Source organism: Pithys albifrons, chromosome 2 (assembly GCF_047495875.1).
Source record: "Pithys albifrons albifrons isolate INPA30051 chromosome 2, PitAlb_v1, whole genome shotgun sequence".
Lineage (NCBI taxonomy): Eukaryota > Metazoa > Chordata > Aves > Passeriformes > Thamnophilidae > Pithys > Pithys albifrons.
Window position 1 is genome coordinate 36163026 of NC_092459.1, and position 22805 is coordinate 36185830.

The window sequence follows — 22805 nt, forward strand, 5'->3', positions numbered from 1 at the left end:
AGAGCCATATTTTGAAAACTTGGCTTGATCATGACTGCAGGAATTACACTAAATATAAAAAAAAGCATTTGCTTTCCCAACATGCAAAAAACCAGATGTGTCAAAATGCCACAGGAGAAGTGAGTGACAGAAGATTTTTAATACTATAAACAAGTGCTTCAGCAGGTATAGTAGTTTTCCATAACAATGATGATCTAAGGACAAACTTTGCATCTCTAACACCTGAATTCCCCTTTTTATCCAGACAGACACAGTCCCATACCCTGGGCCACTCCAAACCAGTTCTAATGTGGGAAGTATAGATAGAAATAAAACTTTGCTTCTCCCCACTTACCTTTGGCAATGATGAGGACCCACTAAAAAATTTATCTACTATTGAATCCCATCCCACACAGGGCATCTTCTTTTGCACAGATGCCTGACTGCTCTTTCACACTGTCTGTGGGTTTGATGCTTTGGTTTCCAGCTACAGGCTCTAAGAGCTGAATCCCTTTCATGGAAGCATTTGAACTGCAACCTTTCTAGGGTCAGCACCCTTCAGTTTGGCCAAATGTCCTGGTTAATGCTCCCACAACTGGAATCAGCATTTCCATGTAAAGAAGCCTGTGCTAAGGACTGCTAATTCAACTGTTCTGCATGTCCATCCTCCTGCCTTGCAAGGGCTTTGCTGAAAATCAAGTTTTGGGGAGGAGAAACGAAGCCCACTCACTTATCATTACCTATTGGATGTACTTTCAGTGATACTTTTCCTAAGTAGGCAAGTAGAAAAATATGACTTTTAAGCAGAACAAAGTCTGCCGAAGTTTTACAAGAAGCCCTAAGACAGGCAGAGCTTATTATGTACTGCAGGAATGAAATGCAGCATCACTGAGCAGCAGTTTGGGAGAACTGTGGGAGCTGGGCCACCTGACCCATGGACAAACCAGGGAATTACAGGAGCTTGATGGTGCTGTCTGCATGTGAGGTCAGAGGCAAGGAAGCAGTTAAGGTACTGCCCCTGTGCAGGTGGATGTAATAGGTTGTTACAGAGAAAAAAAATTGTCAGAAATAACTATTCCACTCAAAACCATCACTGCAGCTGGAAGCAAGGCAGTACTAGCAATGGGTTTTGGTGGGCAACAAACAGAACAGTGTGAGGAACACACAGATGAAGTATCAGTGCATTCATGCTGAAATGGATGAAGTATCTGGATTTCTGCTGCATTGCCACCATAACATCATGTCCACCTGCCCACATGGACCTCACTGTGCCTCTAAATGGGGCCATAAAGTTTGTGTCTCATGATGTGCTGCTGCTTACCACAGCCCAGACACTCACTGCTAAGTGAGAACAGTAACAACTCCCCTTTCTCCACAAACCTACACTAGAATTACCTCACAAACAAAATTCAGCCCCAAAAGCAAATCCTCAGTGAAATGAAGCAACAAATAAAAAACACCGTTTGAGTTGGAAACATATGACTAGATTTTTCTCAAGTCTGAAGGAGTCCCAATTCCTAATGAAAAAATAGGAGCTGTGCATGCCCACATCTTTAGCTGCAGGCTGGTATCCACTCCAGACATCATTTCAAAAAATGCTATTACTTCATCAATACATTTATAACCCAACCAAAAAAAATTTAAAAGCATCTGAAAAGCTTTGCATGGTAAATATCAGAAAAACACTGCTTTTCAACCCTGTAGCCAGTTGTTCTATAATATCTTCTGCTTTGTGCTGACAACCTTTTTTCCCTCCAATCATTCAGACACAATGCCTTCAGGTCTGTCTAAGTAATGTAATTTACTGGAGTGGAATTCCCTTGATACCTTCTGCAGCACTCAGTGACAGTATCATTTATACTCTACACTGCCATGCCATGACACTGATACATTGGCTTTCATCCCTCATTCAGCACAGAGGGTGCAATTTCACCTTCCATTGTGCCCTTCTGCAGATTGCGCGTACAAATTCCCTCCATTCATTCCTAATTACAAACCTCTGCTGAAATACTCTCGTTAGATTTATATTTCTCACTCCAAAGTGTCAATCTTATTTGAAAATTCCAATTTTCTGGGAGATTCATCCATTAGCAGCAACCTCCAAAGCATTTCTTAACCGAGTGCATTAAAAGTGAAGCTGGCAGAGCAGAGACACACTTAAAATACACCATTACAGCAAATTTCCATTGCTAACGTTTTTGCGTTATTTGAGCAATGCAATAAGGAGCCTCTGACTGGCCAACTCTGCTACTCCAGCAGAGACTGGCATAAGCCAGCAGTCAACTGCTATGTCCGGCTCTGCTCCCACTGTGAGGCTGCACCACATCTCTAAGCATCTGCCACTGCTGCCATCTCACTGGACCTCATGTACAGCGTAAGGTGGCTCTTCAAAGGACTCCAGAAACTGAGAGCCACAGAATGAGTTTATGACAACTGTAAAAATGCCTGAGTGCAGCTTGTTTGCTGTGGTAAAGTTAAAAAAAAAAACCAAGCTGGGGGTTTCCCGAGGTAGCAGTTCTGCTCTGCAACCCAACAGGTTGTTAGAGCTCTTCAGCTGATAATCTCAATCCCGCTGTTTGGGTCACTTACACTATTCTAAATTTAGCGGCCACAGGCAGGACTGTTCCCTTCAAATTGTTAACAGAAAACACAACTTCAGAGACTTCCTGGAGCAGCTCTGCAAGTAGATAAAAAAAAACAAAAAGAGATCCTTCTACCTCTTCAAAAGAAGGATAAACACTTTAAAAACCTCATCGCCATACAAGGGAAAAAATGAAGAGCCCAGCAGTGGGTACTGATAGTTGCACTATGTGCCCTATATGCCACCTCTAAAAATAGCCCATGTGGTGATACCCCTAGAAGACACCAGCATGTCTCATCCATCTGGAAAGTGCAGCCATAGTGAGCAGCTCGAGTGCTGCTGCCACATGACACACATGTTGCACTCTCTCCTGCCGTTATCTTCTAAGCCATCAGGTTCTGAACTCCCCTGCATCAGGCACAGCAGTAGGATAAAAAAAAGGCAGGTGGGGAGAAAGAACCCACCTCTATGACTGTACTAAAAAAGGAAAATTCCACAGAAAGATACTACAACAAACAATTATGCTACTTGTCAGCATCTGGTCACCTACAGGACTGAGACATGCGGGTGATTACACCAGATGTAATGTAATTCCCTGCAGTAACCACTGTGGGGGAAACTAATTATTGCTAAAGATTTTCCTGTTCCCACCTGAAACATTTAAGGTCTTGATTACTGCATTAGCTCTCTTGCCGTTCATACTTCGTATCAAGGCAAGAGCTGGTCCAACGAACAGGCACAGATGTAAAAGCAGAAAGGCAGTTTCAGCAAAAAGGTAAGACAGCAATGACAGGCACTGGGCTCTCCTAGGAAAAGGGGGAGAATTACACCAAGTTAATTTAAAGGGATTTCATATTGCCAAATGAAAGACTCACCCCTGACAGCATGACTAGTCCATGGAACAAGCGTGTGTGCCTCTAAGTGCCCCCAGCACCCCACATCCTCTGCACCACGTGGTGTTACTCAGAGCGAAAACCTATTGTCTTATGCAGCCTGATTTCCAAGACCAACACCTCTGCTACCCTGCCAAGCCTGGCCAAGCTGGGAAGGTCACAAAGCCAAGAAATTGGTGATGGTCAAGCTGCCACACAGCAGAAAGCAAGTTTTCAGCCTCTACCTTTGGTCTTGTGGCTCTTGGTTAGATGCTCCCTCTACTCATCCATCACAAGAATGACATCAGACATGTACATGCACAGGCACACTCATTCTCTGGAAATGCCACAGCTACTCAATGCGTGTAGCTGGGACAGCACCAAAGCTGACACCATGAAGCTACAAATTTCCCTGCATACACTGACATCTCTCTTTAATATTTCTCTTGGCCATGCGCTGACATATCAATTAACGTGGTCAGAACAGATCTAGTAGCTCCAGATACTGCAACTAATTTAGTAGATTCCTAACCGGTGCAACAACCTGGAAAAACTACCAAGACAGCATATTTCAATACTGTCACCCTAAAAAACAAACCAGAAGGATTTTACATGCCAAAAGTTAACCCTAAGAATTTGTTTCTTAAGTTCAGCAGATTTGTATAGATTTCCTTTTTTTATTTCTTTTTTTTTTCCTTTTTCTTTGCCAGAAGATGAAGTTCCAGATCAATAGTTCAAGGTATACCAGTGAAGTTTTGAACAGCTAACTTCAAACATCTTTCAGTCCTCTCCAAAACCGCTTTTTACAGAGGGCAGAACAATTCTTCTAGAATTCTTTCATCACTAACTTTTAATAATGCACTAAGCCTAAATTCCTTTTTTTTTCTTCAAATAAGAAGTTGATGAATTAACATAGCAGACCACACCACAGTAAGCTCTGACTCTCCTTCCAACATAGAACCATTTACAAGCATTTAAGCCTAGGACTCACCCACCAGACAGGGACGAAGCTGCACGCAAGCCAGGCATCAGACCTAAGAGAAGTATTATGCTTGCTCTACAAATGCTGAAGCATTGAAACTTATTTTTAGTTGTACACAAAGGGCAATAAATGGAAAATCTTAACTGTAACCACTGCTTTTTCATGGCCACCCACACTTCCAACACCTACAGCAAAAGTATATAAATGCAAAAACTCCAAAACTCATGGCTCATCAGAACAAGGGATGCAAAACACTCATCTGAAAAGGCAATGCTGTTATCTTTTTTCCAGTTTATATCTAGAATGCCATTATATTCTGTTAAATATCAAAGACAGCTACCTGCATATTGTGCATATCTGCTGCCCTGGATCCTGTTGGCTTTTCATATATTTAATAGTTGTTTTTCTCTCAGTTACCTGTTAGAGTCCTTCTTTAACTTAGCTGATCACTGACTGACTTTCAAATGATGAAGCAGAGAAGGTGCCTCCCCCTACTTTTCAATTTCTCTCCCCACAGCTCAAACTACTTGAGGTACAAGAAGTTAATGCTTCACTTACCTGTGAGAAATTATGCTGAATACCCTACCCAGAAACTGGCAATTTAAAAAAAAAATTCCTTTACACTCATAACAGTAGAAGAACTTCAAACAAATTGCTGTCAAGGATGATTTCATTGTGTTTAAATCCACTTTACTTCAAGTCACTTTGCAAATTACTCTTTAATTTTACACCTAAAACTCTCGGGTCTACTATGATGCCAGTTTACTTTCCTGTGTGTCCTGAGCCTGATTCTTTCCATTTACAGAAAGTAACACAAGCATGAAATTAATTATCATCTGAAAACCTGAAGATAACTAACTTAACTAGCTGTGTAAAAAAGAAATAAAGGAAAAAAGGCCCGTCTTAAAACTGGACTCAACAGAATGACAGGTGATGCCATTTCTGAGGATGATGAGAGTCAAAAATCTTGTGCCATTAATCACCTTCCTGTCGCTGGAAGTGCAAGTTGTTACAGCAAAAAAATCGTCTAATACAATGCTTTTATGTCTCAACTCTTTGTAAATCATAAGAGGAAACATGTCCTATCAGCTAGCAATCAATACTTAAATAAATGATCAAAGTGCTGGCTCCAGAAAAATGTGCTTTTACCTGCTCTTGCTCATCAATTGTCCACTAGACCCGAAAGCGTATCACCTTCCTGCAGCTCTAGACAACCCAAGAGCAGAGCCAGCTGCTCTCCACACACGTTGCTGCAATCAGGTGTGCGCTTTTCTGCCGAGGATTTAGGTCGCACGACTTGTGTGCTGAATGCTGCAGAAGTGTGGGTATCTAAGTATTATGAAAATAAATGGGTCATACACCACTGAGCTAACAACCACACCACCCCCAAGCCGGGCACTGAATGACTGTGCAGGGTTCTGCCAGAGGGAGAGGAGAGGTTGAACCAGCAGTGAAAACAAAACTGATGCGGTGAGATGGATTTTACTTTTCGCTGGTTTGGGTTACAGAGAAAGTCGGTCTTGCCGTCACCATCTCTCAGATTGTTCTATAAAAAAATAACAATAACGCAATGTACGGGCAGATAAGCTGTCCTGCAGAGACGGGCCAGCATCTCATCCCCCTGGGTAAGGGGAAGTGTCGCCAGCCCTTGTTGGAGGGAGGGCTGTGACTCAGTCCCTTGGGCTGGCATACACACACACACCAGGGCTGTCACCTGCCGCAGCAAAAAATAAAAGTCCTCGCCACAAAACGGCGGCCACGTGGGAAACGCCGAGTAAACAGATCAATGACACTGCGTGCCCACGCAGCCCGACATACGGCTGGGGTGACGAACAAACAAACCTGTGGTCAATGGCAACAAGGGCAGGGGTGTCAGAATAATTCGGTTTCATGCGGCATGGTATACTGCAAAAAACACCACTGTCCTCCTCTGTTGTTACCAGCTAAACACAAGCAGAATGTTCCTCCTGGTCATACAGCCAATGGTTGCCACATGCACCCAAAAGGGAATGCCTCCAACATGGGAGTCTTGGTCAGAAACCTCTGGAAAGGGGCGTTGGCTCTCCACCCACACACATCTGCACACACAGCCACTGTGCATGAAGCTGTACCACAGCTTTTCAGACCATACTGGTTATACTTGTCCAGATACATACTTTATTTAAAAGTTATATACACAGACATATATATAACTTTAATAAATATATATATTTCATTTCTATAGACCCACATATGCATATGTTTAGTCAACAGATGTACTTGCATTGGACACTTATCAAAAGCTGTCCCCAGCCACCCAGGCTGCTTCAGGTACAGAGGCACTGATGGGTGCCAAGGACCACCTGATCACACTAAGGGACTGATATAGTACTGGCAGTGGTCAATGGCTTTATGTAACCTCAAGAAGGGGCAGAGGGGCAGCAGGAGTAGCTGGATTAATTCTCAGCAAAGATTTCTGCTATCTCTCAGGGAAATGCTTTTGGGCAATTGTGAGCATGATGTCCAGGACAAGATGTCACGGGAGATTGTGAAGGTCTCCAAGAGAGGAGACGCTTCACACACTGGTGCACAAGGTACTATGCTATGCTAGTACCATAAAACAGGTAAGAAAATGCCTTCACTTCCACAAAACCAGCACTCCAACAGAAAAAAACATGAAATGCAGACACGGCCACATCTTGCATCCAGTAAGATAAACCCAATAATGTTCCAAAGTATGGCCATGGCACCTGGTCAGAGGGTTTGGTACTGATAGGAGTATTTGGTAAGTCAGTGTTCAAAGCAATGTGATTTTGCCTTCAGAAATCTGATTTCCTCCTTAATTTTGTCAAGTTTCCTGACCTTTAAGTGCAGATTTTAAAAAAGATACATTTTTCCCAGGCTGTGGTGGTAGGCGGGTGGCAGACGTTTAAGCACCAAAATCTGCATATTAAAATTTTTCATTATTTACATCTGCCTACAGATGGTCATAGGACATATTTCAAGAAAACTTTCTAAAATTTTTTTGAATACTCTAAAGAACTCATACCTGGAAAACATGAAATATCTGTACAGATCTTTCTGAGTTTTGGGTTGCCTTATTTTTTTATCTTGTATAGAGCACTCACAGGCCCTTGCTGAAATCTCAGCATTGGCCAGGGAGTACAAATTAGGTCTATTTATTAGATGCAGAAGGACATTGATTGGGATGCTATTTTTGCCACTTTTAAAGGAAAACACACATGTAAAACAAAGCAAGAAATGTGACCAGTGTGTGGGCACTGCTAGGGACAGCTGCCTGTCTCCACTGGGATGGCAGCAGCTCCAAGGCACAGCCATGTCCCAAGTGCCTGAGCAAAGCTCCGTATGTACTCCACCATTCATGGCTGGGCTAACAAATGGAGAGCCTGCCTCTCAGCAAAGAGCACAACTTCTCCCCAAAACCTGTACTCCCGTTATAATACATTTAATCTAACCTACCCAGGCTTAAATCCCAGAGGACCTGGAGAAATGGATTTTTTTCAGTATCTTGGCACATGCACCATAGCAAGGTTTTTCAATATGCTCCATCAGAACAAGGAAGGTACCTTCTGCTTTGAATTCAAACACCAGTAAGTACTATTTTTATGGAGATCATATCACTCATAGTAGTACTATAAAAACTAAATAATAAATGGAATGGGGGGAAGGCATACTTGTTTTTGAAATACACTGCACCTTGAGAAAAGCAAGAACAACATGGTTGTTACAGCTGCGTCAACCTCGTGCAACTGCTCTTTCACCCTGGGCTAATTAACAAGGGGAAGTTCCCTTCTTTCTATGGAAATTGTTATAACAAGGTAACTGTTACAAGCAGAGTCTGTCATCAAAAATAGTCAGACAGTGGGAAACACTGAAAAATCAAATAAGCAACTGGCAGCTTGCCCTTGCATCTGCCTGTGCCAGCACAGATCCACAGGCACAACGGGTGCCACCCCGGCCAACAACCTGCGAGGTGATGCTTGTGTTTTCTAGGAGCTAGAGCACACATCGTGTTTTTTAAATGATGCATACCTCAAACACACAACACAGTTAAAAGGAAAAAAAAAAACAAATGAAAAAAATGGCAAGAAAGGCACAAATTTGACGATGGCTCCTATATCCTTACACTGGTTTGCAAGTTCATTTACCCCTCAGACCCAATTTCACTGTTGGAAACGGAGACATCTGATTATTTGTAGCACAATAAGATGCATGAGAAAACTTCCTATGCACTTCTTAAATGAGGGTTTTTTTCCATTTATGTCCATTCATTTTCTGGCTGCTTTTTCAAGTCCCCTAACAAGGACTGTATTTTTAAAATTTGTTCCTCTGGAACTGTTTTTATTAGTGAATTTGCAAGATGCCTGATGATAAGCTTTTCAAACATCTCAAGAAAAGCCTGTTAAAAACTGTGAATAAGGCTTCCAAACCTCATGGGAATAGTGCTAAGTAGGACTAATGAACAACAAGTTATTTCTGCCTGCCTAGTTGTTAGAACTCACATTTTTAAGTTTTCTTCCCTTAAGACAAGTACTGAAAACAAATTTCATGCCAGATCCAAAATTTTCCTGTAGTCAGATGATTCCTGCTATTGGGGATTTGATTAATAACCACACCATATATTGCCAATCCCACAAGGAAATAGCAACACTTCCTTTTTCAGAAAACAAAATCAAACCCACACCTTGTAAGTTCTTTTTGACAGCGAATTACTGTCCAGGCTTTCTCCACTGTCTACTTCTTCACCAGTATTTTTGCTGATACTCATACCAGAAAAAAATTTCCTCTCTTTAAAACACTATTCTCCTTTTGCAATAGACTTTTCTTCTTTTAAATATATTTCTTATTATCACATAAGCAAATAAAGCACCTCAAATGAAGGTACATTTCTAATGTAAATGCTTCAGTTCTAAAACATTCATGTTTTTTCAGAAGCAGTATTACAAATCAGTTCCTAAGATTAAAAATGGTGTTAATAGGCATTCAAGAAAAACTGACCAGCAAGGAATGCTGTGGTCAGCTTCACTGCCCTTTTCTGATTAAACTGCATCAGATGAATTTGTTGCTGCAGTGAACGAACAAAGGCCGTTGTGCCACACTGAACCACAATTTTGATTATCTCCTTCTGCCAAGCTGCTCTATACCACCATCTCAAATATAAAAACATCTTAACCATAAGATTTGTTTTTGTTTTAAAATCAATGAAATTAAGTTGTGCTCAAGCCTTGTCCTGAACTTGGCAGCTCTGGGGTATCCCACCCTCCAAACAGCCCAGACCACCCTGCCATCCTTATATGCTTCTTCCACCTCAGAACACAGAATTAAGAGCTAGAACTGCTGACAAATTACAAAGGGTCAAACCAATTTCTCCACTCTAGAACAACCCACCAACTCCATGCAAGGTTTCAGAGGAGGACTTGGATACCATGGGATGGGGGGTGAAATATGTGCAGAGCACCACAGTCGCTCCCCATCTTGGGAGAAAATCAAAGCACAACATGTACCGGGGACTTCAACGGAGACAGGAAGGGTCTGCAGCCCCCTCAATCTCCTCTGTCCCTAGGAAATCTGTGCACCTTCTCCACCTTCCTACAAATGGAATTAAGGAGGAGCACCTAATTCCACGTGGCAGGAGCTAGAGGTGGCAATGAAGGTACTGTGGATGCTTACAGAGACTTTTGGGGCTGCTGGCTGAAAGAGGAAGCAGCACCAGGGCTCCTTTGAGGGAAATATTCTGGGAACCCCGAAGGATAAGGATATAGATTTTATTATGGGGGAAATACAGGGATGCCTGCAGTCCTGCTGGGCAAATGATGGCCTCCAGACTCATGTGAAGCACGTGCAGCTTTGGAACAGCACAACAAGATTAAGTGTACACACACGTATCCAGTTGCAGAGAAAAACAAAGTGCAGTTAGTGCAATGGGGTGAAGAGAGCTATTTTAAGAACTTCTGTGGTTTACTGTCATAGCAGAACACTTAGAAAAGCCTTCAAAATGACAATCACTATCTAGGTTAAAAAAGCAGTAACTACTTCAGTAACAATTTATTCACCACCTAATGTTTGCAGTTGAATTACAGCTTTTACAGTGTTTTTATAAAGTGTGATATTTACTGCATCCACCTTTCCTCTCCAAGACCTTTTTTGACTTTTTCTTTCAATTTTTCTTTAAATAGAAAGGAATTCGAATTATGACTTACATGTAACTTTTCCAGGTTCTGTGCTGGCTAAAATGTTCTCACGATGCAGGGAAGAGGATCAATGGAGAAATTACGAGGCTGCAGCAATCCATTAAGTGACCCTCCAAAGTTCTGTAGGGCAATGTTCTGGCAACTCAGTTGCAGCAACCTAAAAGAAAATAAAGTGAGGCATTAAAAAAATCAAGCTCTGAATCTTCACAAACCCCTCTTTGTTGTTTCCTTCTAATTATAAAAGAAAGTTGTGGTGCCGTTTTTTTTTTTAAACACAGAAGGTCTTTATGTCAAACATGACCAATTACATTCTGCCCACTACATACTTTCTCCAGCCTTTAAGTCATAGATACCTTGCAACAAAGATTGTGTTTTCCTCACATTTGTGTAGTGCCCAGACAATGTGGCTTCTGAGAAGAATTGCAGAAGAGATAAACTAACACTTCTGTGATTATTCTACTAGATCATACCATAGGTATGTGCATACTTATGCATACCTACTAAGGAACTCCTTACTGTGAGGCTGGTGAGGCACTGGAACAGGTTGCCCAGAGAAGCTGTGGATACCCCATCCCTGGAAGTGTTCAAGGCCGAGCTGGATGGGGCTTTAAGGAACCTGGTCTACTGGAAAATGTCCCTGCCCATGGTAGGGGGGTTGGAACTAGATAATCTTTAAAGCTCAGCCTTAAGCTCCCTATGGTTCTATGAAACTGCACATCACACCAGAAAGGTGTTCCAACAAAAACAACTAAATTATCTAGCAGACATTAAATAATTATTAATACTGGCTTTTGTCAGAGCTTTCCTTTGATTTTATCAAGGAATTTAAGTAAGGAACATGAAATGTTTTACTTTGTTTCTGCTTTATTCTGGGGAATTTCAGAGAAGAAACACCATCAGCAAAGTTTAGTATCCCTGGGTTAATGCAATGTGTGTCATATTCCTCCAGCCACCCTACAGCAAAGCTACCTGTCATGCTATGTTATCAGAAAACTAGAGAGAATAAAGTGTTCATCTGCCCACAGCAAATCCACTGTGTTGCCACACAATGCCTGAATGGGAGGCACTCCAGGATGGGGAGAGGGGGTGAGAGCAGGGCTGGGGCCAGGGGGCTGGAAAGGGGGAATGAGCCCCCCAGCACCTGAGTTCAGGCATCACCACACAGCCCCAATCCCACACAACACACGTCCCAATCCCGGACTCTGAAAAAGGCTTCCCCCAGTTATCAAGGAAACAGTCACATTCTGAAGTAGTTGGAGAGGAAATACTTGTGGAAGGAGAAGTAATTAGTTTTAAGCTACGGGGGGGTTCAGGTTGAAGTTTTCAAGTTGCCAGTGCCCAACACCTTACCGTTTTCCTGGAAAAAAACATTTGAATTATTAACTATTTATTCAAGTAAAGTTGGCAATTGGGAGTGGAAAGGAAGACAGTCTTCTTTTGAACAGAAAGGTGCAGCAGGAGCACAAGCAGTGGCATATATCTGTCTTCTCAGGATCACTGCAACAGCTGTCTGCAGAATCACCACAAACTAAAGCTAGATAAAGGGGGGAGGTGCAGGAGATTAAAATAAACCCCAAAAGCTTAGATTTTTTTAAAAACTACTATTATTTTTCCAAAACTTGCAAAATGAACTCTTCAGTAAAAGTTCTGGTTTCTCAAGAGACGTCTACTATGTCTATTAATGACTAATGGCTATTTATGACTCCATAAAAAAGTAAAAAAAAAGAAACCAAAAAGCAGTGCAAATGAGAGAGATTTGATTGTTGTTTTTTTTTCTAAGTATGCTGTTCCCAGTAAAAAAGTTCAGTATCTTCTGAGCACTGATCTACAGCATTCTACTCCAAGCTGTGCAGAGAATTGTTCACTTATGAAAAGTAGATTTTTTCTTCTGGATGGCACCCTCCTAGATGACTTACCAACAGATGCTCAAAATATTGCTATCTTTAAGGAAAACCTATCTGTGTACTTGAAGAGACTCATGAGGCTACGCTAGGAACACAATGCTTATGTCTCTTCAGTTTACACAGTTTTCTCCAACTGGGCATTACACTCATTGACAGACTGTAAGAGCACCAAATATTTATGGTCACAAATATACATTATCTAAATTACCTATAAAACTAAAAATATAAATTCCAAATCTGTGCAGCCATAAATCACTCATAGAACTAAAATAACTGTTGCTTACTCAATGACCAAAGGAATAAAGCCAGAGAAGGCTATGTGTTTTCCAGGATAAGTTCGTTTTCTGAGCTAAAATTGCACTTGCCAAGGCATAACAGAAGGAAAAGAGAATAAGGAGAGCTGGGGAATAGGGAAACAAGAAAAAAAAAAGGGCAGGGGGTAGGAGAAGACTTTTCAGCACCACTGAGGCTTTTCTGAGAAGGGCTGATTGATGTTGACTGCTGTAGAAAGCATGAGGCTGCATCCCAAACATTTCATTCCTTCTGCACATGTCTCACTCTGTATCTCGCCCCAAGTTCCCCAGATATTCTTGCCCTATGCGGGATGATCCAGCCAGCATCAGGTTTTACACATGATCTAAAAGACTAAAGCAGGAATCTCTCTGCCCAAGGGTCAGCTTAGGGTAGAATGAAACCCAATCCCTGCCTACACTCAACACAAGGGCTTCTTCAAGCTTTCTATTCAATAAAGGACTTTTTTTCTGAAACCGGCAAATTACTAAAGGCAAAACTGTTGCTACAGCTGCAAATTTGCAGCAATGTATGAAAACTGAGCTTATATGCAATGAAGAGCCAACAATGCATCTACTCAAAAGGTCTTTCAGACATTTAACAAGATATTTGGCTAGGTTTACAGCATTGGGAAGAGCTGAATCTTAGGCAGGGGAAGAGACACTCTGTGCTCCAAGGATTGCTCATATCAAGGTCTCAGTGCTCACCACAGACTTTATGTGGGCCATCAGTTAGAGGATCATGAGAGGCCACAAAATCATTGTCTTATGTTAACTTGAAGACCCAGCTCCTGAAGTCTTGGAGGTTGCAAGAAAACCTTATATTTATTTTAAAAATAAGCATCTGCCTTAACAGCATGCAGAGAAATCTAGAAAAGCAACAATACTTCAAACTGGACATTATAAGTTTTTATGGTCTTTCTAAACTTACATTGTCCAACAACCTCTTGCACATTTTTTAACCAGATTACTTTTTTCCTTCTTTCTCATGTCTTCCACTACTGCTTGGCAGCTGAAATTGGCATTAAGGAATGCAAATGTAAAGGATGACACACCAGACACTCAAACTGGCAGAAGAACGCATGAAGTTGAAAAAGCAGCTACTTCAATAAAACACCTTTCTGTTTGGATTTCTGTTACATGGAGAGAATGTCTCAAAGAGAGGTTTTGTTTTCAATAGGGCTTTAATGCTTAAGAGGAAGAAAACTGGTAAACTCTAGTTTGCAATGAACAAACCAAGAAACGTGAAAAAGCACAATGAATGTGCCTGGGTATTACTCTGGTCATCATGAAAGATGTTTCAGACACAGAAAGTCATGTAGTAATGCTAAAAAAAACTGGAGAAGCTGGGCAGGCAATGACAGAGATGAGCAACAAATACACAAATGCAACAAATACACAGTAGGTTGTTTACCCCAATGTTCACCATGGGCACGTAAAATTAGGGCCAAGGAAAATGAAGTTGATGAGCTTCTCTCAGAGATGGACAGGAGAAAAAACAAATTAAAGGAAGGCTGCATACCTGCAATCAGGAGAAGAGAGAACAGATGTCCAAACAGAGCTGGTGTTTTTCTGAAGCAGTGCCTCACTTGGTGTAATGCAATGATGCTTCTTACATAAACGTATGTAGAAACTGGTCCCAGTGAAGTTAAGGATCCTGGTTTGTTACATGAAACACTATCACAGATTAGAAAATGTCTTTTCTTTACATATCGTGTGTTTTTGAGTGAAGCTGAAGAATATTTATTTCTGTTTGAAATAGCTTTATTGGAACACTTGTAACTTGCAACTGCTTGAAGGGTCGCCTGGGGCTGAGAAGGCATTTGCAGTGCTCCTGACATCTAGTGCATGATGTCTCCCTGAAATCTGTAAATTAAACCCAAGATAATACTGATACCTATGTCAGAAAAGACACATGGTCTACTTCACCCTCAGTGCATTTATTTTCCTCATAATAACCTGCTTGGTTATTCCAAAGGGATGGAACATGCTCATCCATCACTGCTGCTTGTGCCCACATGTACCCTTTACCCAGGGGCAGCCAAAACCGGGAGTCAGGAGGGCACAGCAGTTTCCTCCTTGGTGCCCAGAGGTGGGATGCAGAAGACCAGCACAAATGAGGAGGTCTGGACCAGAAACAGGGAGGCACCCACGCTAGGACTGCAAGGATTGGCTCTGCAGTGCATCCCTATCTGGGCAAGCCATGTTGACAGTCAGAGGAGATGAAATTGAGCTATTCTCTCAGATAATGGCAAAACAATGTGAGGAACCAGTCTGGCTAGAAACAATGACTGAAGTAATTGGGAGAAGCATCAAGAGAACAATCATTTTCTGGCTGCAGAGGAAGGCAGCTGCTCTGCCCTGTGCTGGCCAGGGAAGCACTCTGAAGTCCGCAAACTGGATTTTCCTGAGCTACACATAAAAAACCCGCAAACAACTAGGCTTACAAAGAAAACCTTCAGAGGAGCTGAAGGATGTGCACAGGGGGAGTTTTCCACCCCTCCTTGCCCTCTGGTTGCAGTTAGCTCTGTGACACATCAACCAGGCTGGGCTAGAATAGGCATAAGGCTGTAGTTAAAGAGTATAGCCACAGGAACTTGTAAATATTTTCAAGTAAAACCTGAATGATTTCCTTGTTGGAATAAACTTGACTTAAAGCCACCACTGAAAATATTTTATCTTGGGGGTATGACTCATGAAAGAATGGCTAGGTGTGAAAGGAAAGTTAATAAATGCTCTGAGAAAGACACCCCCTGCCCCCTCAACAGCATTATCAAATGACATAAGATGAATATTTATGCCCCATGCAGTAAAAGCAATAGACAGCAAAAGTCATAACCTAACACTTTGTGTCAGGTCTGATGAAACTTCAGATATCTGGCTTACTTCTCCTTAAGGGCTGGAGATTTTGGTTAACACACATGCAAGCAGGAGAATATGAGATGGTTCAGTGACAAGGATGAAACTGCTGTCCCTGAGCCTGGCATCCCAGAAGCTGATACTGGAATAGTCAGCACTAGGTCTCTGAGATAAGGGTGCTTCCCAGGGCAGCACAGAATGATGCAGCTCACTAGGTTTATGCTCCAGGACTCCAGCCCCAGCACATGCGAGCCACAAAAAAACACTCCTCCCCTGCCATACCAAAAGGACGTTCCTGTGTTGAACAATTATCACAGTCAGATTTTTACTGCCGATTGTTTTTAAAAAATGGAAATTGAGAAAACATTTAAAATACAGAATGAAAGAACGGGCCACAGTCAACCACAAAAACTTCCCATAAGGTTCAGCATGTGGGAAACAGATAACTAAATGCTGTGAAAGATGAACAATATTTAAGTATTAACACAAATGTTTATTTTGGGAAGGTTTATCTGGCATTTCTACCGGTTTTCCTCCAAGCTTTAATACAAAAATAACTACGTCTAACTGCAACTGAGAGAGATGGCAGCAGCTCAACATTGCTTCCTTTTTTCTTCTGTACTCAGAAAAAAACTTACTGTTTTACAGTGTTGTTCAAAAATAATTTTCAGGCAATTCAGAGTGAAGTCAGACACGCATTTGTCAGTTCAGAAAGTTCAGTCAGTGGTCTCATTTTCATCAGCCTGTGAAATGAGGACATATATGTGCAACATGACAGCAGGAGAAACACAACTTTTCTCTAACTTATACAGCTGGTTCCCCACATCCTTTAGCTCACATAAATGTTTGATGCAATAGCTGTGAATCAAATGCTGAGGACGGAATCCATGCTGACGGATGTACGCAGCTACCATGAGTCTGCGCAAGCTGTGGTGGGTCTGAGAGTGGGCAAATTCTGCACCTCCCATGAAGGAGCTGCCTCTTAGCTTCTCTGGCTTCATCCCTACACCAAGAGGTGAAAGTCAAAAGACCTGAAAATGTTTTGTGGGTAATCTTCAGTGGTCTATAGAAATATAAAAAGAGAAAGGCAGAATGGTGATGGGAAAGAGCTTCAAAAATACATTCCCTCTTGAGTGAACTCAAGTCTGTTTAACAAGAAAAGCCAGAGAGGCCACACACAGTAATGCTGAGAAAAAGGAAATGGTACTTCATTTTAGCCAGAGTCATAAATCTTACCAGCGAGCCTCTAACGGCAAAACAGCGAGCAGGGGAATTTTTATACACAGATAATTAGTTGCGATCTGATATCAGGTTTACTGTGCCGTGCACGCCGTGTGTGCAATGTGTTCTCAACCTGCGAAACACCGCTGAGGCTCTGGCTGCCTTGCTGCCCGTGGCTTTGCCAGGAGGTGTGCAGCTGAAACTCCCAGAAACCCTTATGAAAATAAAAGGTCAAGATAGGTATCTCTGCTCCACAGAAGTCTTTCTGAGGTGAACCCAGAAAGGTTCTTTCAATGGGGAAAACTCACCATGCTTATAAAACCACACTCCTCTGAACAGGGGAGATTGACCGACAGGGCAACTTACACCACCATTAGGACTCTCATCTTCCGGGCTACAGACACCACTCACAGATCCTGCAAGGCAGGCAGATGCTTCAGGAAAAAGGTTTATCCACAAAACTGAGAAACAAAATGTGGCTGTGGAAATTTATCAGCCAGAAGTATGTGTGAAGATGCCTTACAAGGACTAAAGTCAACTGGACATTCCCTCCATCTGTGCTGGGAGCAAGGCAGCCCATCCATTAGTGCTCATTCCTTGATATCTTTCTCTGTTTCAGAGAACAGGCAAGGACTTCCACTAGCAACTGACATAAGCAAAGACTCCACCGCATCTAATAGCCAGACCGCACTTCCAGTCAAAGAAAAGCCACTTTTCGGTTTCTAGATGAGAGGGTATCCAGGGTACACGTGCCAGCAGCACACAGGGCGTGTGAGATGCCAGCGAACGCCCCAGCACTTCTGATGCTACCTTAGAAGGGACCAGTTTGGTGCAGATAACGAGGTCTGGAAGCCTTCATCCCCAAAAGACGTCCAAGTTAGGAAACAGCCCAGAGAGGACTGCAGCTTGCAAAGAGACATGTCAATGGGCAATGAGAGTCCACCCTATCTGTCTGAGAAGCTTTGAGGTTACTGGCCCCCACAAGCTACCCCAGTGCTTCTACATACTTTCTGCCTATCTTCTATTTTCTTTTTCATCCCCAACCTAGCACAACAGGGCAGATTCACCATGTCACTTGATTGCATTCCTCTGTTGATCTGAAATAGCTGGAGGCAGGTGGGGCTATGGGGCAGATCAGCTTTGTTTGCACAGGGTTAAGCGGCAGGTCTCTTGTCAAAGGCTCAGTTTGCTTGCTACCGTATGTTAAACTGAAAGACCAATCTGTATTTACTGCGCTAAACTACAATTATGGGTTTTTTTTAATCATTCAGCCTAATGGGATGCAGCTGTCGCAGAAATCTTTGAACACATCACTGGCTCTCTTTGAGCTGATTAACTAGATAAGGAGCCATAGCCAAAAGACATGAAAGGATGAGTCTAAATTTCAAACTCTCAGCTGAGCAAAGAATTTCATTCAAAGGCATGTACAAAATGGCGGGAGAGAAGGTTCACAATGCAAATTAAGGTTTTGTTTACTACTGATATAAACAGGTGAAATACATGGTTTAAGAATCAATGGACCCAAGCCACAAAGTGGTGCTGACAGGTGTTACATCTGCCACACCAATCTGTGTGGATGCCAATATTTGTGTTAGTTTTTTTCCAGATGGAATGGAAGGATTTTCTTCCACAGGTATTCTTCTAAAACTGAAGAAGCCTCCTTGGGATATTGAAGAGCACCAAGGCCATGGCCCCTTCACTCTGTTCAGTGTGATTCTTCAGATAGCATAGCACTTAATTATTTTCAATTTGAGACAGCTTAGTTTATTTGCTTTAGTTTCAAGCATAATGTTTACTGTTCCAATCAGAACGGTCTGTAATCTCATCTAAATGTTTTATTATTAATTGCTGCACCCCACACCCCACCCTTAATAATTATCCTCAGGAGAGGTAAACATTTCAACACAACTTACTGTAGTTAAAGTCATGAATATGCATTATTTATTTATTTATTTAGGTAAACAGTAATTAAGAAAAATCACCAAACCGCCTTCTCTTGGAAACAAACTCTACTTTACCATCCTTGCTGTGGGAATTACAAGTCCCTTAAACATATCTATTACTTTGTCCTCCTCCACCATGATTTACATTGCCGGGCCTCAGACCCCAGTACAGCTGCCAAGAAAGCAGTCCTTACGTTATCTAAGGCTCTGCGACAAGTCTAAAGCATCCAGAATCACTTTCAAGATGAGCAGGAGTTACCCAGATGCCAGCAGAGAAGAAAGGTGCCGGATGAGGACCTGAGAGCTGCTATCTATCACTCAATATGCTGATTTTTAATTTTTTTGGCAGCAAGACCACCACTACTAACATGGAAACACTAATGACCCCCTTCTGCTCTCTCCTCTGTTTTTCCTTAAAAACAGACAGGCTGTGACCACCACAGCCTCTCCATGCTAAACTAGGGAGCAGTCAGCCCCAAATCAATGAGTGTTTAGTGTCAGAGCAGCCACATAGCCCCATACATATATATACATATATAGATATATATATAAAATCTATGCATGAGATAATAAGCAGCTGAGTGACTCTGTTCAGTTTCCATTTTTCTTCCTCAATATTACATTAACTCATATACTACAACACCCAGTCCTGCCCAATACTTCCACCAACTTCCACCCCAAGCCATGACAAAATCAGCAGCACCACAGGTAATGAGGCCACTTACAGGGAAGTTGGTATTTCAAACCCAAAACATTAAGACATATCAAGATAGTCCTGACACAGTTGATCACCAGCCTAAAGGTTGCACCAGCGCTGCAAGAGAGGAATCAAAATGTGTCCCAAAGACAAAGGGATTTTCGCAGATCTACAATTGTTAAGTGAATAGATAAAACTGCGGTCTGGGCTTTGTTTCAGTTTTCAAAGCTAATTTCCGGCCACCGTTCAGAGAAATGCTTTGCATTTCCATTTCTGACTCACCCTCTTTAGCAAGTGCACTCGCTGGAATTACTAAGCATGGGATCTCATCAAAACATTTCGCTTTCTGAAACCAAGCGCTTTTCAATTTTACTGATGTGAACTTATCTATAAATTTACCACGGTAACAACACTGGTGGTGTGAGGTACGGTCTGGGTGTGCAATGCAATGGGTCAGAGGACCCTTCTCCCACCAGGTGTCCCACCCACCAAGGTACAGGAATGCTTTCCCAATTCCACACAAGCACTCAGAACACACCAGTTTCTCAGATCTCCATCAGAAAATGATACACGCTCCCAGAGACATGTTTAAACGTCAGGTATGAATGAAAAGCATTCCTGAAAAGAATCTGTTGTGAAACCGAAATTCGGAGATTGCTACAGCGCTGTGCCTAAGTTGAGTCATCAGTTCCCTTTACAGCCTAATAATTGACACTGCCTTGATCAGAATGACTGATCCGAACATTGCTTTGTGTTTGTGCATTTTCATTGTTTTCTTCTTTTTTTTAATTAAAACCCTAGATTTCTTATGTAAACAAGCCATCTTTCATCTTGCAGGAGTGCTTTTTTTTTCTTCAGATCATGGGAAACATCTGTCAAAACCAGATTTTGCTCTACTCAGTCAACTCAATATTGTGTTAATCAGACTGTACTACAAAGAAACTAAAAACGGGTCTTGTTATGGAAAAGATACACTGCCAACTCTCAGTGGAAGCACTGATTTTATTGCACTTTCTTGGGATTAAATGCTGCAAAGATTATTAAAACAGTTCCCTCCTTCCCCTGAGGGATCTCTCCCCCAAAGGAAATCCTGGGAATTTAAGTGCTATTTTTCTCCGCTCTTTGTGAGGTTCTCCAAAATAAACTACCTTCCAGGAAAAGATATCATGGTTCCATTACACTTCAGAACATGATGATTTCCCACCTTTTGACACTGGTACTCGGATAATGGAGCGATTCCCCTTCTGATGCTTTCAACAAACAAACACTCCCACGCGTTTGCATCCCGCAGGTCACACCTCCCCAAAATGATTCATTAAGTATTTTCACATCTTCTAAACAGGGAAAGATCAAGCGAGGTTACAACTGCCTCTAGTGGTGTTTTCTGAAGAAAAGGTGACACAAAACAGGGTGGTTGCTACTATCAGGATAAGGGTGATGTTAAACTGCCATATTGTGAGTCTTCTGCCAGAGAATCTGCTCTGGAAGAGCAAAATCACAGTAACAAAAGAAAAAAGAAACCAATGGGAGAAACAGGTATGACACTTCAACATGAAGAGCAGGCTACTCCATTAGCATGAAAATGGAGAGGTGACTGGGGCAGGATCACCAGGATTAATGGGTACCACTCAGGTGTTTGGGCTAGGACTGTATGCAAAGCCCTGTAAAATGAACCAATAATTTATAGATTGAGGGGGCAATATTGGAAACACTTAATAGTGGATATATGGTGTTAATTAGCACTACACCCCTGGATGGGTGAGAAATTAATGGCCATGTCTATATTAACTTTTATCCTTAGACCTAAACTGCTCCACTGAAATCATGCTGCTGATCCCCAATTTTTGCATTTCATCTGGCAGTAATTCCAGCCTGGCACTGCAGACTGAGCACCCACCAGCAGCTGGAGCACATCAACAGTGCTGCTGGAGACACAACTCTCAGCTTAGGTCAGTAACTCACGATTACACACCAAGCTACTATTTCTTAAAAACAAGGCATGGAGATAGGAGGAGAATCTTGATATACATCTAAACACTAAGTACTGAGAGTAAAACAGTGGTAGATTTTAAAAGGAGAAGACAGACAAAATCCAAAGCTGTGGAGAAGAAAAGGTGAAACAAATGGCATAGAAAGGGAAAAGAAAATTATCTACTGGCTGAAGATGATGTTAGATTTTATTTCCCTAGCTGAGGCAGATAGTTGTACATGAAACTAATACTGATCTGACTCTGCAAAATATTGTACTCTTTCAAATGGATCAGAACTGAGTATAAATGAAAGTTTTGCTTTTCAATGACAAAAAAATCTTCACACAAGCAATTCACACAGTTCTTTTGAAATAAGAAATTACTGCAGAGCTACACTTATGAAACAGACCTATGGCAATACTAAAACTGATTTAGAAATAATGTCCAGAAGCACATATGTATATATTAAAAAAAAAATATATATATAAAGTTCTGCTCAGTACAGAATCCAGTGAGTATAGTCAATTTTGCAACATTTTTAGGGAATCTTGTATTTTTCTGAACAACAACCTCCTTCAGAGGTAAAATTTCTCTCCCCTTAGAGAGAAATGGACAGTTACACTCCCAAAATATGAGGTAAAACACTATTTTGCCCAGATTTGAGAAGACATTGCACTTAGGTATCACTAGTTTTATCTTCCTGACTTAAGAGACCACATGCTTCTGGACCACAACTTTCATAAACTTTTTGAAGCTTTATTATTTCAAGGTACAAGGTGGGCAGTACGAAGACAGGGGAAGCAGAGAAAAACTATATGGGAATTAAAAGCACTTTGCACTCTTCTCAAGCCAGCAAGCAAAAGAATCCTATTTGGCTTCGTGAAAGCATTGCCGGTAGTGACAAACCACTTGCCACTTGGTGCTACATACCAGCAGGTTGTGCACATACATACATACATTAGTGCTTTGATGCATGCTAAGTGGCTAAACTTTGAAATGCCCCTTGCACTTGCTTTTTACTTAATTTTGCAGCAACTTTTGAATGTCACGATGAAAAAAATAAAGGTGTGGGAAGCAAAGCAAGGCAGGGTTCATCACCTCATAATGTTAACCAAAACAGTAAAGACTGCATTTCAAATGTCTGTCTCTTTCTCTCTGACAGCTCAACTCAAATTGAAAACTTAGGCATGACATGAATTCCTTCTTCAGCTTCACATCATCTGAAAACAGAAGTTTAATATCAGTATTGTCACCACCCCAGTTAACTATCACACAAAGCAATAGTAAGAACCAGCAATCATTCAGCCAGAAGCAAA

General features: G+C 41.7%; 1 protein-coding gene across 8 annotated transcripts in view; it reads right to left on the bottom strand.

Moving 5' to 3' along the window:
• BACH2 (BTB domain and CNC homolog 2) overlaps window positions 1-22805 on the bottom strand; it is a 190885-nt gene that overhangs the window by 74580 nt on the left and 93500 nt on the right. For 7 of the 8 annotated variants that reach the window (XM_071548765.1, XM_071548767.1, XM_071548761.1 and 4 more), the window contains one exon: window positions 10615-10762. Coding sequence is in view for 1 of the 8 variants with exons in the window: in XM_071548759.1 (XP_071404860.1) it covers window positions 3436-3447 (12 nt within the window). In the remaining 7 variants the exon portion in view is untranslated. Of the gene's footprint in view, window positions 1-3435; window positions 3456-10614; window positions 10763-22805 lie in introns of those variants that run through there. The other variant, XM_071548759.1, reaches the window with a different exon arrangement.